Below are 17,463 nucleotides of genomic sequence, written 5' to 3'. Positions count from 1 at the left end.
CACACTGAAGAAGTTTATAATAGAGCCCTTCGTGCCATATAGAGTCAAAGGCTTTCTTGAAGTCGATGAAACAGGCGAATATTTTCCCATTTTTTGTTTGGTGTTTATGTTTTTCGATGAGGGTGTGAAGGGTATAGATATGGTCGGCGGTGCGGTGTTTTGGAAGAAAGCCTATTTGGTTTTTTCTGAGGATATTATGTTTGTTAAGAAAGTCAAGTAATCTACTATTTAGAATACTGCAGAATAACTTCCCTAGACAACTGTTGACACAGATGCCGCGGTAGTTATTTGGGTCTGATTTGTTTCCACTTTTATATATGGGGGAGATTAGTCCTTGGCACCAGATATCGGGAAAACAGCCTGAGCGTAATATGATGTTGAATAGTTTGAGTATCGCACCCTGCATCTCCATATTACTGAACTTTAGCATTTCATTTTTGATGTTGTCTGGGCCACAGGCTTTCTTTAGGTGGAGAGATTTTGTTTTTGTGGCCAGTTCTTTCCATGTGATTGGGGAGTCTAGAGGGTTTTGGTTGTCTTTAATTGTTGCTTCTAATGTGTGGAGTTTTTCTGTGACCTGATGTTGACTTGGGTTTGTTTTGTTTTTTGGGATGTCTTTGTAGAGGTTTTCAAAATGTGTTCTCCAGATGTCGCCATCTTGGATTGGTAATGCTTGCAATTGTGTTGTACTCAGGTTATTCCACATTTCCCAGAATTGTTTTGGATTGGTGGAGTTTTCAATTTCTTCGAGTATTTTGTGGGTATAGTTTTGTGTTTTGTTCCTAATGGTGTGTTTATATCTTTTGAGGGTTTCATTGTATCTAGTACGTAGGTCCGGATTGTTTGGTTGCCGATGCTTTTGGTTTGATATTTTTCTCAGGTCTTTTCTGGCATTTTTGCATTCGTGGTCAAACCATTTCATATTTTTATTTTGTCTTTTTTGATGCTTCCTCTTCTGTTTCACGAGGTCGGCTTTTACAGCTGCCTCATGGAAGATCATGTTTATATCCTCTATGGCCGTGTTTACACCATCTCTGGTGATCTCATATAGATTTTCTTTAAATTTTGAAATTTTACTTGTGAGATCAGGTGAATTTAGTGCTGTGATGAATTTATCTCCACTGTCTGGGGCCCATCTGTATGTTTGGTTTATTTTATGTAGCTTACTGTGTTCCTTTTTTGTGTCTGTAGTTTGGGCAGAAAGTTTAAGGTACACATTTATTTGGTTATGGTCTGAGAGGGGGGATTGCTGCCTGACAGTGAATGCGTTGATATCGCAGGGGTCCAGGTCAGTGATTGTATAGTCCACCACACTAGACCCAAGAGTTGAGGAGTATGTGAGTCTCCCTAGGGAGTCCCCTCTGAACCTACCATTAACTATGTACAGGCCTAAGGCTCGGCAGAGTTGCACTACCTCCCTACCGCTTTTATTTATTTCCCAGTCTCTCTCTCTCACACTCCCAATCTCTCTCTCTCACACTCCCAATCTCTCTCTCTCTCACACTCCCAATCTCTCTCTCTCTCACTCCCAATCTCTCTCTCTCTCTCACACTCCCAATCTCTCTCACACTCCCAATCTCTCTCTCTCTCACACTCCCAATCTCTCTCTCTCTCTCACACTCCCAATCTATCTCTCTCTCTCACACTCCCAATCTCTCTCTCTCTCTCTCACACTCCCAATCTCTCTCTCTCACACTCCCAATCTCTCTCTCTCTCACACTCCCAATCTCTCTCTCTCACACTCCCAATCTCTCTCTCTCACACTCCCAATCTCTCTCTCTCTCACACTCCCAATCTCTCTCTCTCACACACTCCCAATCTCTCTCTCTCACACTCCCAATCTCTCTCTCCCACACACTCCCAATCTCTCTCTCTCTCTCACTCCCAATCTCTCTCTCACACTCCCAGTCTCTCTCTCTCACACTCCCAGTCTCTCTCTCTCACACTCCCAATCTCTCTCTCTCACACTCCCAATCTCTCTCTCTCTCACACACCCAATCTCTCCCTCTCACACGCCCAGTCTCTCTCTCTCTCACATTCCCAATCTCTCTCTCTCACACTCCCAATCTCTCTCACTCCCAATCTCTCTCTCACTCCCAATCTCTCTCTCTCACACTCCCAATCTCTCTCTCTCTCACACTCCCAATCTCTCTCTCTCACACTCCCAATCTCTCTCTCTCTCACACACCCAATCTCTCTCTCTCACACGCCCAGTCTCTCTCTCTCTCTCACACTCCCAATCTCTCTCTCTCACACTCCCAATCTCTCACTCCCAATCTCTCTCTCTCTCACTCCCAATCTCTCTCACACTCCCAATCTCTCTCTCACTCCCAATCTCTCTCACACTCCCAATCTCTCTCTCTCTCACACTCCCAATCTCTCTCTCCTTCCCTCTCTCTCTCTCTCTCCTTCCCTCTCTCTCTCTGTCTCTCTCTCTGTCTCTCTCTCCTTCCCTCTCTTTCTCCTTCCCTCTCTCTCCTTCCGTCTCTCTCTCCTTCCATCTCTCTCTCTCTTTCCTTCCATCTCTCTCTCTCTCCTTCCCCCTCTCTCTCTCTCCTCCCCCCCTCTCTCTCTCCTTCCCCCCCTCTCTCTCTCCTTCCCCCCTCTCTCTCCTTCCCTCTCTCTCTCTCCTTCCCTCTCTCTCTCCTTCCCTCTCTCTCATTCCCTCTCTCTCTCTCTCCTTCCCTCTCTCTCTTCCCCCCAGTCGCTCCCTCTCTCTCTTCCAACAACAACATGCCCTCGAGAAAGCCTCGGCACTGCCAGGCTCCCCCAGCTAGTTGTTACATAAAGGAGGCCACTGAGGCTCTCTATTCAAAGAGAGCTGATGACGTTTCATTCTCTCCTGCTAGAGAGCAGCTGGTGGAGCGAGCACATGATTTCACTAGAATTGCAGGCTTCCCCATTGTGCAGGATGCCACTGATTGCATGCTACTTGCTTTGCGGGCACCGCATGTTAACTCTGCCATGTACCGGAACCGAAAGAGATTCCAATCCCTCAACGTCCAGCTGGTGTGCGACCATGTGCAGTGAATCATGCAGGTCAATGTCCGGTATGTCAGGGCGAGGCTGGTTCTGGACCCAAGTGCAGACAGACGAGGTGAGAAGCAGGTATGCAGTCTTAAATAAAAGTACTTTACTAGAATCACACAGGTAAACAGTTACAAACATAGGCGCTCAAGACAAGCTACCACTAGGCAAATGGCTTGTCAAGACTGAGCACAGAGGGAAGAAACCACAGAACTTAAATACAAGCAAAAACAGGTGAAACCAATAAACCTGATAAAAGGCAGTTAAGTAATAAACACAGGAGAAACTAGTAACAATTAGCAAAGGGAAAAAACCAAGTGAAGGTGCCATCTAGGGGTTACTGAGGGAACTAACCGGCACCCTCACAGGACCCCCTCCCCTAGGAACGGCTCCTGATGTTCCTCCTGGACGATCAGGGTGGCGACGGCGAAAATCCCTGATGAGTTCAGGATCCAAAATGTCCCGGGCCGGATCCCAGGAACGCTCTTCAGGACCATAACCCTCCCAGTCGACCAGGTATTGAATGCTCCTCCTAACCCGGCGACTATCAAGGAGGCAACAGACAGTGTAGGCTTGTTGACCATCAATCATGCGGGGCGGGGGGGGGGGAGGTCTGGAAGCAGGAACCAAGGGACTGGTAAGTACCAGCTTGAGGTGAGAGACGTGGAACGTGGGATGTATCTTCATCGACCGAGGAAGGAGGAGCCGGTAGGCCACAGGGTTTACTTTTTCCAAAATCCTAAAAGGTCCGATGAACCGGGGAGCCAACTTGCGGGACTCCACATGGAGCGGAAGATTCCGGGTAGACAGCCAGACCTTCTGTCCGGTCCGGAACCGAGGAGCTGGGCGGCGGTGTCGGTCAGCCTGCACTTTCTGCCGAGAAGAAGTGAGCTGCAAGGCGGATCGGACCCTCCTCCAGGTATGGCGGCAGCATTGGACGAACCCCTGGGCAGGCGGGACTCCTACCTCCCTCTCCTGTTCAGGGAAGAGTGGTGGTTGGAAGCCATATTGACATTCGAAAGGTGAGAGGCCAGTGGAGGAGCTCTGAAGGGTATTGTGCGCGTACTCCGCCCAGACCAGATAGTTGCTCCAGGTGGAAGGATTGGAGGACACAAAGCTTCTTAGCACCCTCTCCAGATCTTGGTTGGTTCTCTCAGTCTGGCCGTTAGACTGTGGGTGGAACCCAGAGGAGAGACTGACGGAAGCGCCCAGGAGGGAACAAAAAGCCTTCCAGAACCTGGATGAGAACTGGGAACCACGGTCAGAAACGACATCCAGGGGCAAGCCATGGAGGCGGAAGACATGCTGGACAACCAGCTGGGCAGTCTCTCTGGCAGAGGGAAGCTTGACAAGAGGGACGAAGTGAGCAGCCTTGGAAAAGCGATCGACCACAACTAGGATGGTAGTGAATCCCTCAGATGGAGGTAGCCCGGTGATGAAATCCAGGGCGATATTAGACCAGGGACGGCTGGGGATGGGCAAGGGATGCAGGAGACCAAGCGGAGGTTGTTGGGATGTCTTGTTCTGGGCACAGACGGGACAAGCGGAGACAAAGGCCCGGGTGTCGGCTTTAATAGAGGGCCACCAGAACCTCCTCTTAAGGAACTCGAGAGTCCGACGGATCCCAGGATGACCAGTCAATCGAGAAGAGTGCCCCCATTGAAGGACCTGGGCGCGCACCTGACTGGGAACATAAAGGCTATTAGGAGGGCCTCCTCCAGGGTCAGCCTCCTGATGTTGGGCCCCTCGCACCACAGTCTCAATCTCCCATGCGACGGGAGCAACGATGCAGGAACTGGGGATGATAGGTTCCGGGGTCCGGTCCTTTTCCGAGGGGTCAAACTGGCGAGAAAGGGCATCCGGTTTGAGGTTCTTAGACCCTGGGCGGTAAGACAGGAGAAAGTTGAACCGGTTAAAGAAGAGAGCCCACCTGGCCTGCCGAGGGTTGAGGCGCTTGGCGTCCTGGATATATGTCAGATTTTTATGGTTGGTCCAGATGACAAAAGGATGCTCTGCTCCCTCCAACCAGTGTCTCCACTCTTCCAAGGCCAGCTTAACTGCCAAGAGCTCCCTGTTGCCGACATCGTAGTTACTCTCTGCTGGCTTCAGGCGACAGGAAAAGAAGGCACAGGGATGAAGCTTTTGGTCCTTAGGGGAGCGCTGGGACAGGACAGCCCCGACTCCAATATCCGAGGCATCCACCTCTACGATAAAGGGCAGAGTGGGGTCAGGGTGTACCAGAATGGGAGCAGAGGTGAAGCGTTGTTTGAGCTCCTGGAAGGCCCGTTCCGCTTCAGAAGACCAACTGAACCGTAACGACGAGCCCTTGGTCAGTGCGGAGAGGGAGGCGGCAAGGGAGCTGAAGTTGCGGATGTGAGTCTAGATTCGGATCAGCCATGATCCTATTGAATGGCGGAGCAGGCCCGAGGGGCCGTATGGCCTACTCCTGCTCCTACTTCTTATGTTCTTATGTAAGCGTCTGTAAAAGTTGGCGAATCCCAGGAACCGCTGAACCTGCTTAACCGACGTGGGACGCGGCCAGTTCAAGACGGCTTGAACTTTGCTAGGATCCATCTGGACGCTTCCACAGGAGATGACGTAGCCCAGGAAGGTGACCTTAGAGACGTGGAATTCACATTTCTCGGATTTGACAAAGAGACGGTTCTCCAAGAGCCTCTGCAGCACCCGTCTGACGTGTTGGACATGCTGCTGGGGGGACTTTGAGAAGATGAGAATGTCATCCAAATAAACAAACACGAACTGGTTCAGCGGGTCCCGGAGCACGTCATTGACCAGAGCTTGGAAGACAGCAGGAGCGTTAGTGAGACCAAAGGGCATGACGAGTTATTCCCAGTGATCGTTAGGGGTGATAAAGGCAGTCTTCCATTCATCCCCCTCCCTAATGCGGACCAGGTTGTACGCGTTGTGGAGGTCAAGTTTGGAGAAGATAGTAGCTCCCTGCAGCTGCTCAAACGCTGAAGACATCAAAGGGAGAGGATAGCGGTTCTTAATGGTAATTTTGTTAAGCCCCCGATAGTCTATGCAAGGCCTGAGACCACCATCCTTCTTCTTTACAAAAAGGAAGCCAGCACCTGCTGGGGAGGTGGAAGGGCGAATGAAACCTGTAGCGAGGGCTTCCTTGATGTATTCTTCCATGGTAACATTCTCAGGGCCAGAGAGAGAGTAGAGCCGACCCCGAGGGGGGCTAGTGCCAGGCAGGAGATCAATGGCACAGTCGTAGGACCGGTGTGGGGTAGTACCCAAAGGAACTGACTGAGGAGGAACATCCTGAGCAGAAGCCACAGCGGCTGGGTGTTGAATGGTCTGAGTCCACGTATTTACCTTGTCTGAAATGCTTTGGAGAAGTTGCTCAAGGCGGCTGAGGAAAGCACCTTGATGGGAGAGAATAGAATGAAATTCCTCCATCACTGCTGGGTCCATACTGGCTCAGTCTTGCTGTCAGGGTGAGGCTGGTTCTGGACCAAAGTGCAGACAGACGAGGCGAGAAGCAGGTATGCAGTCTTAAATAAAAGTACTTTACTAGAATCACACAGGTAAACAGTTACAAACATAGGAGCTCAAGACAAGCTACCACTAGGCAAATGACTTGTCAAGACTGAGCACAGAGGGAAGAAACCACAGAACTTAAATACAAGCAAAAACAGGTGAAACCAATAAACCTGATAAAAGGCAGTTAAGTAATAAACACAGAAACTAGTAACAATTAGCAAAGGGAAAAAAACAAGTGAAGGTGCCATCTAGGGGTTACTGAGGGAACTAACCGGCACCCTCACAGGGTATCCTGGCAGCAGTCATGATGCCTTCATTCTGCGGCAGTCCGCTGTGCCACCAGCATTTGAGCCATCACAGCAAACCAGAGGGTAGTTATTGGGCGACGAGGGCTATCCGCTGACGACATGGCTCCTGACTCTGGTGCAGAACCCATGCACACATGCGTAGCGTGCAGACAATGAAAGTCTTGCTGCCACATGAAATGTGATAGAGCAGACCATTGGTATGCTGAAACAATGCTTCCGCTGTCTGGACCACTCTGGAGGAGCCCTACAGTGCTCGGCAGAGCAGGTGTCTAGATTTGTGGTGGTCTGCTGCACAACCTCGCCACCATGAGGGCACAGCCCTTGCTACCAGCTATAGAGCGACCAGCTGAGGAGGAGGAGCAGGAGGGGGAGGGGGAAGAACAGGAGGAAGAGGGAGGGAGCAGGCAACGTAGACAGCCATTTTCTGGCCGGACTGTCCTTGAAGAACTCATCCGAGTGTGATACCAGTAAACACAACCCCAATTCCCCATTCACCAACAGTCTCACACCTTCCCAAGTCAGAATCAGTTGTAGAATGACTTCCAACACCTGCTCCAGCCACAATGCACCTTCCCTTTAAGAGGTGCAGGCTTGCTTTAACTCTCCACTTGCCTGGATGAGTGCAGCTCCAACAACACTCGAGAAGCTTGACACCATCCAGGACAAAGCAGCCCACATGATTGGCACCCCATCCTCCACCTTAAATATTCATTCCCTCCACCACCAGCGCACCGTGGCTGCAGTGTGTACCATCTACAAGATGCACTGCAGCAACTTGCCAAGGTTTCTTCAACAGCAACTCCCAAACCCCCGACCTCTACCACCTAGAAGGACAAGGGCAGCAGGCGCCATAACCTCCAAATTCCCCTCCAAGTCATACACTATCCTGACTTGGAAATATATTGCCATTCCTTCATTGTCACTGGGTCAAAACCCTGGCACTCCCTCCTTAACAGCACTGTGGGAGTACCTTACTACTGGAACTGCAGCGGTTCAAGAAGGTGGCTCACCACCACCTTCTCAAGGGCAATTAGGGATGAACAATAAATGCTGGCCTTGCCAGCGACACCCACATCCCAGAAACGAATAAAAAAAAAGTTGTGTTTGCTAGAGATTGTTGGTAGGTGTGGCTGAGGCTAGTGGTGCAGTTGGTAGGATATGGCATTTGAAGATGCATTCACTGACCTTGACCACATGTGTGAGGTCATTGAAAATCTTGTGGCACTGCATCCAGGTCCTTGGAGCTTGACTCGTGGCATTGACCACCATAGCTATGTGCTCCTATTGCCTTCTGAATTTGTGTCTGGAGGGCCTCCTGGCCCCCTGTGGATACAGCACATCTCTCCCCATTGTCCACCTCCTCCACCAAGACCTCCAGTGCAGCGTCAGAAAACCTTGGAGCCTGCTCCCTCCTATGCTGTGCCATTATTGAATGTTTCCTAGGTCAGAATCAGTTGTAGGACGACTTCCATCACCTGCTCCAGCCATAATGCACCTTGTCTTTAAGAGGTGCAGGCTTGCTTTAAGCAGTGCAGGTTAGCATTAACTGGTGCTAGTCTCTCAAGATTTTGGGCCTCCTGCTATGTGTAGCCAATCAACAGTGTGGTTAGCGCTGGCTGCACGCTGAAATCATTGAAATGAGCAGGTAGCACAAAGTTGGCATGTTGCCTGCATCACATTGAACGGGTGCGGGTCAATTGCGCTTCGTGATCCTCGTGCCCGTTTTTGGGGGCTATCAAATTTAGCCCCCAGGGAGTTCTCCTGGTGTCCTGACCAATAATCCTCCCTCAACCAATAACTACCAAAAAAAAACTAACCTAAGTAGTTATTCATCTTACTGGTGTTCATGGGATCTTGCTTTGTGCTTTGTGCAAAATTGCGTCCGCGTTTGCCTCGCTAACATCAGTAACTCCACTTCAAAGTGGTTTCAATGTATGTGAAGTGCTTTCAGACGTTTCTGAAAGAGGTGATAATGTGCCAAATAGATATGGTTCTTTGTACTGGAGTGCATATGAAGTCGAAGCAGTATGACACAATCTCCATGAGGTGGTCTCACAGCTCTACTCTTTACTGCACCGATCTGACTGCCGAGTTAATACTACCAGTCCATAATGCATCAACGCCAAAAGTAGTAGCTAGCCCATACGTGTCATGGCTATGAGACAGCAATTTCATCAATGATCTGCAAAAAATACCACTTTAAAAAATTAACCCAAATATGTAGTTCCTGTTGATGACGTTTTGTGGTTTGGAGCACTTCCGCAAGCTACATAAGGCGGTGCAAGTCTAAATCTGGAAGAGTTGTCCAATAATTGAGCAGAATACAAATCAGTCCTCATTTGCACGTTCTTAAAGAGCTCTACCACTTGTCTTCTACAATCATATGCCTGAATTGTAATAGAATGGAACTTGGAGCAGGTAACTCCCACTTGCACAGCTGTTAGTTTGGTCGCCAGCAGTTTTGAATGGTTACATGTTATGTGGCATTTAGCACTTAAACTTCTGGAAATGATCAGTTGTTGTAAATGTGTGTTTAAAATCATTGAAAAATTATTTTGTGCACTTCAGAAAACAAGTGCACAAGATGTCACTTTAAGGATGTCATTTGTAAGAAGAGGGCGGGATTGTCTTTAACCTGTTTGCTTGTTTGTTTCAGGGATCCAACACGTATTTCTGCTGCTGTCTTTATCTTTTCTCAACACCGGTGCAGCTCCCGTGTTAAATACAATCAAAAAGTGCTATCAACAGGCAGTTGAACTAAACCGCTCTGCTCCTGCTCTTCTACACTTATATGTAAGAATTTTTACCTTTTTGATATAATTTTGAATTTTAAATGTTTAATTTGAAATTGTGTATTTTTGATTCGTTTTAGTCCTAAACTATTAATGTGTAATTTATTGAATTTCATATCAATGTTTTCCTGCAGACTCTATAGCCTTAAATGTTATTACAAGCATTGGGATGTGATGGTGCAGTGGATTAGTGCACCTCTCTTCTACCACTGAGACCTGGGATTAAATCCGCCCCAGATCGATTGGGCGGAAATCCTCTGCCACTGCCAGTTGTAGCGGTTCAATGTCAAATGAAGGCACCTTGCCATCATTATAAGGGGTTCAGGGGGAGCAGTGTTCAAGTACAGACCTGTGCCCCTTTGTGCACTGCTGTCACTTATTCTACTTCCTGCTGCCGCTCTAACCAAGGCCTGGTGATGGCTGGAGATTGCCGATTCCCATCGTCAGAACGGAGAGACTCTGGTTCTGGGTGTTTGTTATAAGTGGAGACCTGATGAAATCAATGATAATCCAAGTCTCTGATTCCATAGTTGTTGGATCCGTGATGTTAAGGAGTGCCATGGATGGCAGGAGTTCCATGTCTGTGCTTTTGATGGCACTCCATCAATGCACGAGTATCTTGAAACTGAGAAGTTGGAACCGGTCCTGGTGGATGCAATTTCATACCTCAAATCGTCACATAAATTCCTCACTAAACTTACAGTCTTGCTCAGCAGGGATGATGTTCTGATTTAAGGCAAATTGTAGAAAAAGCTTTTCTATGTATTTAGGTAGGGCTGTAACTTACCGAAGAGCACTTGGTGCTGAGGCTGATTGCAAAATTGAGAATGACATCTCCCAGATCGATAAGTGTGAGTTCACACGAAATAAATAAATAAATGTGGTTTAAAACATTGTAGCAACTTGTATAGGTGGAAATGCTGCAGTCCATTGCTGGATCAATGAGATGTGCCATGGAGTGGAAAGACACAATGTATACCTGTACTTTCTCAGGTGCAATTCCCTGATCTTGGACGTGCTACCAAGGACACGCTGGACACAGGGAGAGAGGGAAAATTGCAGGGTGAGGCACCCCCACCCCCAGCCACTCTCATGCACCCACTCAACAGCCTAGGTTGCAGATTCCGTGTCTACTCTTGTAGCCAAGGATTTACATGTGGCATTAGGGGCAACCTGAAGGGGAGATAAATGGTACCCGATGAGTATTGCTCTTCCCATGAATGATTAAAGCATAGTATACTACAACTGACCTCTTAATTGTTGGTTTTCTTAATGTTGTTATCTGGATAATATATCTGGGTGCAAAGTCTTTAAAAAAAGAACGGATGATATGGCATGGCTACTTCAGCAATTCAAGTAGTTATACTTGTAGCACAAGGTCAGGGCTGCCTTCCATCTAACCCATTGATGTTGGACTAGCTTAGATATGCTACTTTCCCAGGCAGAGTGCTGTCAGTGGTGTGTTCACTGATCTCACCCCACCTGGAGTCAGTTATTGATGGCTACCATGGCTCAGGCTTCATGCTGAAGGCAACTGTGTGGGGACCAGAATTCGGTGATGAAGATGAAAGGAGAACAGGAAACGATGCAAGTCATAAAATGAGTATAAAATGAAAATGCATTCTCATATAGAGTGTGTAAAAACAATATAGAAAGACATTACATTTCCAGTTAAACTAGTGACAGTTGTTTTGCTAACAAAAACATTTCCTGTTTATTTAGCAAGACAACAATTAAAGCTACTTCTTAACATGTTCCTTTGAGTTGTGATGAGTAAACCAGAATTTATTGTGTAACGACTGCTTTGATTGTGTTGTAGCTTTCAGCTATCTAGGCCTTACTACGCTCCGGAATTGCATCCCTAAACCTCTTGCTTTGCTCCTTTGAGACCGTTCTTAAATCCCACCTCTTAGACTAATGTTTTGGTCACGCCTTCTAATATCTCCTTCTTTGACTTGGCATCCATTTTTGTCTGATTACACCTCTGTGAAGTGCCTTGGGATGTTTATTGATGTTTATTGGGACAGGCTCGATGGACCAGAGGGTCTTTACCTGTCTGTCATTGCTCGTATGTTAAAGGTGCTATATAGATGCAAGTTGTTGTTGTTATGTATTCCCATTACTAATATTATCCTTTTCTTTCAGCTCTCTGTCCAAGGACATCCCTTTGATAAAGCTAACAATCATGTATGCAAAGTTGAGGTGCTGTGCCTTCCCAAAGGACATCTGACCAATATGAAGGAAAATGAAATGCTTGAGAAAATAAATATTGGTGTGAAACAGTTTGATTTGCACTTGAAAAACATAGTGGCCCAGCAGAGGAATATGAACCCTCACAACCAAGAATTGCTCAGTGAACTTGAAAATGCTCGGACTTACCTACTATCACTGCAGTCAAACCTCCAGTTCATTCTACACAACAGCAGTTCTTATGTTCCCAAAGAATTAGAGTGTTCACCAGAACACAACAGTATCCCAGATAATCTGTTTGTACAAAAGCAACAAGGATGCACAATACTGCGAGAGTTTAAACGGTATGTCAAGCAAGTGTTAAAGAGTTTCCATCATTTATTGAGGCATGCTCCTGGCAAAGCAGCTGTCAGTCTGTAGTCTGCGTGCAGTACAATGTTTGGTTTACACTGCACCTGAGTATCATGCACTTTCTACAATTTCCACTGCAGACATTTAAAGGGACTCGAACGAAACGAAATCATGGAGATTGGGCTGTTCAGATACAATACGCAATCTCCTTCATGCAGGTGCAGCAATATACTTACCTACGCCAACAGTTTAGCTAAAGTTGCTGTGTATATTTGTTACACGGCTGTGACTTAAATCTGATTTTTAGAAGAACGAGTCCTGCCTCAGAAATGTGTTGAGTGAGAAGCTATTTCAGATGCTTCAACTTGTATTTTCAGAAAAAAAATCAAAACATTCAACAAATCTTACATTTAGAAAGGTTAGAGTGAAGTAAAAAGTGACCTAAATGGAGCTGGTAATTTCTGCAGGTTGATTAATGTACCTAAAAGGACTATTTCTGGTACAGATCTGATCCTAATGGTGATTATCTCAGGTAGTCTCTATAACACAATTTCTGTCTATTCAGGAGAATGTTTCTTTCATTTTGAAGTTGATGTTTTTTGCCATATTGGCTAACAAACAGAACTCCAAATTAGTATATATATAATAATTTAGTCATTGATATTGAATATATTAATTATTATTTTTCATTGAACTTAAGCGCCTTTCACAAGTAATATTTGTTGTGGACCAATTTGAAAGTACGTTTCCCACCATTAGTGGCTTATAAATACAGGTAACTCTACCTCTTTCGAGCAGCATTAGACTATTAACGGCTGTTTCCAAACCCTCCTGTGCTTCCACCTGTATTTGATCATTTGTTCAGGACACGTACAACCCCGAGTATCACCCAAAGAACCCATGTTTCTGGTTCACCAGATACAGCCTCACTCTCCAGTCGTGGTATTTATTTATTTAAAGTACTAAGGTATCCTTTTATTACATAACTGATTGCAATAAAGACATGGTGCAGTGACTGATTGATATTTATGAAAACTTTATGAGAAGACAGGATGCTTATGTTAAGTAATAAAAACAGCAAATGCTGTAAATACTCAGCAAGTCAGGCAGCACCTTTGGAGAGAGAAACAGAGTTACCGTTTCAGCTCGACGAGCTTTCATCAGAACTTAAGTTAAGTGTTGTTTCAAAAGCAGACTATTTTGAAGCACAGCCATAGGTCAACAACCTGGATACTATTTTGTTACCATTATTTATTTAATTATTATTAAATCTATGGTATTGAATATATTAAAATTTTGTACACAAAGGCTTATTTAAAATGTATTTTTTGTATTTATTTATATAGTGGATTTTTAAATAAAGAACTGAACTGAATTTATTCTGTCATAATTTCTATATTGTATCTTTGATAACTGAATGATTTCTGATACCCATACACTTGGCTAATAGTGCAGCAAAATCAAAGTACTGAATCAATTGCCTTCAAGTAACAAACACATTTATATTAGAACATGCAGAATTCATGATCTTTTTCTTGATATTTTTATCTATCATTCTTATCTCCTTTCTCTTTTTCTCATTTTAGCGGCTTTCTTTTTGCTTTCACTGATTTAAATAAGAATGATATAACTCTTTTCCCATTACATTAGAACTAGGGATTTGTTAACAGGAAAGATGACATAGTGATCCAGTACATCTAAAGAATGGACACTAAGTGCTCTGACTAAAGGGCAAGAAGACCATAGAGAAATTGGTACAGATATTAAATTAAGAGAAAAGCAAGTAATAGAATGGAAGGTCTGACAGCCCACCCCGGTTTTATTTCCCTTTAAAACACGAAGAATTACTGTGACATATGTACTTGGAGAATCACCTTTAATTGCAAAAACCCAATTGCTTCACTTCTGTCCTTCAGTAACCTGCTGCTCCTACTTGCTCTGGCTTACATGTGACTCCAGCTAAAATTTAGGCTCTGATCTCCATGTTCTAAATCAGCCTTTCAGCTGATTCAGAACATGGTTTCAGCCATGTCTCGGTGCAGCACTCTCGCCTCTGAGTCAGAAGTTTGTGGGTTCAAGTCCCACTTCAGAGACTTGAGCATAAAATCTAGGCTGACACTCCAGTGCAGTGCTGAGGGAGGTGTTGTCTTTCAGATGAGCCATTAAACTGACAACCCCGTCTGTCCTCTCAGGTGGATGGAAAAGATCCCATGGCACTATTTCGAAGAAGAGCAGGGGGAGTTATCCCCGGTGTCCTGACCAATATTTATCCCTCAACTAACATCACTAAAACAGATTAACTGGTTATTATCACTTTGCTGTTTGTGGGACCTTGCTGTGTGCAAATTAACTGCCGCATTTCCTACATTACAACAGCGACTACATTTGAAAAAAGTACTTCATTGGTTGTAAACTGCCTTGGGGCATCTTGAGGCCACGAGAGGCACTACATAAGTGCAAGTTCTTTCTTTACAGGAGAGTGAAGGCAAAGGATAATAAAAACAATTCTTTCCTAGTTTTTTTAAATTTGTTCTTGGGATGTGGGCAACACTGGCAAGGCAGTATTTATTGCCTGTCCCTAGTTGCCCTGACAATATTAAGAGTCAACCACATAGTGTGGGACTGGAGTCATATGTATACCAGACTGGGCAGGGGTAGCAGGTTCCCTTAGTCAACCTGTTGGGTTTTTAAGACAATACAGCAGCTTTCACAGTCATTTTTCCCCCCGGCGCTCGCCCACAAACTACCAGATTTATTGAATTCTATTTCATTACTTGTCATGACGGGATATGAACTCACGCCCTGTGGGTTTTTAGTCGTGTTCCATAACCACTACACTGCAGGACGAATTGCTTGCTGTTGTAATTAGTGTCTATCATGATAGAATGGACTATACACAGTTTGTTGTGGAAGGAATGGTTGATGGTTGGAATGGCCTTTTCTTATAGAATACTTTATTGTGCTTGTCTGTCCTCTTAGTGACGTGATGGCATAATCAATGAGTGTTCATAATCACAAGTGTTCATATTATTCCGATATATAGCACGTGGGCACCTTAGAAAGGATAGATTGGCTTTGGAAGGAGTGCAACGCAGATTCACCAGCATGTTACCAGGGCTCCGAGGGTTGGACTATGAGGAGAGAGTACATAAACTAGGCTTGTATTCCTTGGAATTAAGACAGTTAGGGTGTGATTTGATTGAGGTTTTTAGGATTTTGAATGTAATTATTAGGTTAGATGGAGAGAAACTTTTTCTGTTGGTGGGGGAGTCTAGGACAAGGAGACACAACCTTAAAATCAGAGCCAGGCCATTCAGGAGAGAAGGTAGGAAACACTTCACAAAAAGGGTGATAGAAGTGTGGAACTCTCTCCCACAGAAAGCAGTAAATGTTAGCTCAATTAATAAATTTAAATCTGAGATCGATAGATTTTTGCTAGACCAAGGTATAAATGGATATAGAACCCTGGAAGGTGGATGGAGTTAAGATACAGATCAGCCATGATCTCATTGAATGATGGAACAGGCTCGAGGGGCTGAATGGCCTCCTCCTGTTCCTATGTTCCTCTGATACAGTCAGCATTCCTAGATGCATTTGCAGAATAAGTGGAATCAATTACAGGAAACTTTTTTTTATCCAGCACCGACGGGACTGACGTGGTGCCGGTTCATCAAAAATTCCGGATAACCGAAAGCTATAGTAAAAGATACGGAGAGCTGAGAGCTCCGTATAAAGCAACAAACCCTGTTGCTTAGCAACAGGTTCAGAACAATGGCCACAAGTTCCAAGCATCTCTGTAGCTTAGCAACAGCTGCAGCCACACCCTTGCACAGCAAAAGATGGAGGAAGGCAAGTACAATATGAAGTAAAACTTACCTGAACCTACTCCTGAATGTTGCCGGTTAACCGAGATTTCCGGTTATTTAGGGGCCGGTAAATCGAAAGTTTCCTGTATTGCCTCAACTGCAGTCAGTGGGTCAGAATGTTTAATAACTCCCTCAGTTGACTTCTCCTCTAGCTACAGGAACATTACAAAAGCTTAAAATTTTTAATTTAATTTCTACAATGCCCTGTGTCAACAAATATAAAATATATTTGGGACATAAGGGGTATCTGTTAATAGAGCTTACATAATACTCCCATATGGGTTGATACCTTTGTTGTGTGCATTACTTTTCTCATTCCTGATATATGCTGATAGACCAGGAAAAGTTTGTTCAGTTCAGTGGACTGTACTGTAAAGTTTTGGTAGGTTAGGGGTTAAAGTTGGATTCTGCTTTAGATTAATTGAAGGAAGTTATTCTTTCTCTGGTTTGGGTTGCCAGAAAACCACACCTGAAGCAAATCCTAATTAGAAATTGGGCTGTTACAGTATGGGGTTGTGATTATTTAGGAGATTCTTTCTGGGATCATTAAGGTTTAACCATCATCTGGATTGCAGGCGGCACCAGCTCTATGTGTTTGAATATTTTGGAAATGTCTGCAGAGATGGGAAGCTGACTGTTTATGATTCTATGTTGCTGGAAGGCTAAGTGTTGTCTCCAGATGTTTTTTCATACTGGACTGAAGTAACCCTAGGAAGCAAGAGATGGTCTACTTTTATTTTAGAATTGATGTAAAGATCCTGTAAATGGCTTTTAGAAAAACTAAATTATAAATAACCCTTTGAGACTTTTTGCCAACTATTTGGCTGGAGGATAGAGTACAAATGATGGCCACTATGAAACTTGGATGGAACTTTTGCAGAATTCCGATGGAAGTGTTGTTATAACTAATTTGAGAATTGGATGAGAGGAATTGCAATAGCTTGGGAGAATGTGCTTTGTCCAGTTGACCAACATTAATCTTTGAAAGTGAGCTCTGTTCGAGAAGCAAGTAATTTTACAAAGCCTTCTACAGCACTATCATGGATTCAAAGTTCTAGAAATAAATATTCAGCCAGAATGGAAAATGTTTCTGGAACTTCATACAACACTACCTAATTTGATAGAAGCAACTGGTTGACGGGCATTTAAAAACTTGAGGTAAGACCACAATGAAATGCTCAGACCAACGGATGATTTAGAGAACAGATACTGGTTAAATTAATAAAAGCCTTTGAAGAATAATCAGATTATTTCCTGTATGATCCAGCAATTGAAATTCTAGACTAATGCTTTGATTTGACTCCACCAACAAAATGTCCACTCACCATTATGAATACTCTTGAAGGAGTAAGCTTACCTTTGCTAAGAAGCTCCCTACCATATATGTGTCCTGATGTTAAAACTACAATTTTGAAGGGT

General features: G+C 44.8%; 1 protein-coding gene across 1 annotated transcript; it reads left to right on the top strand.

The window, feature by feature from the left end:
- Positions 1-9,485: 9,485 nt before the first annotated feature.
- Positions 9,486-13,491, top strand: m17 (IL-6 subfamily cytokine M17; the record flags this gene model as incomplete). Its single annotated transcript, XM_085962178.1, is given in 2 exon segments — positions 9,486-9,638; positions 11,783-13,491. Coding segments are annotated over 2 exon segments (657 nt in total), but the record flags the coding sequence as incomplete, so codon positions are not given.
- Between the last annotated feature and the right edge of the window lie 3,972 nt (positions 13,492-17,463).

The sequence above is a fragment of the Somniosus microcephalus genome, chromosome 19 (assembly GCF_052327205.1).
Source record: "Somniosus microcephalus isolate GS21.2 chromosome 19, FLI_Smic_1.0, whole genome shotgun sequence".
NCBI lineage: Eukaryota > Metazoa > Chordata > Chondrichthyes > Squaliformes > Somniosidae > Somniosus > Somniosus microcephalus.
The sequence above is the reverse complement of the archived record's forward strand: the minus strand, read 5'-3'. Positions and strand labels throughout refer to the sequence as shown.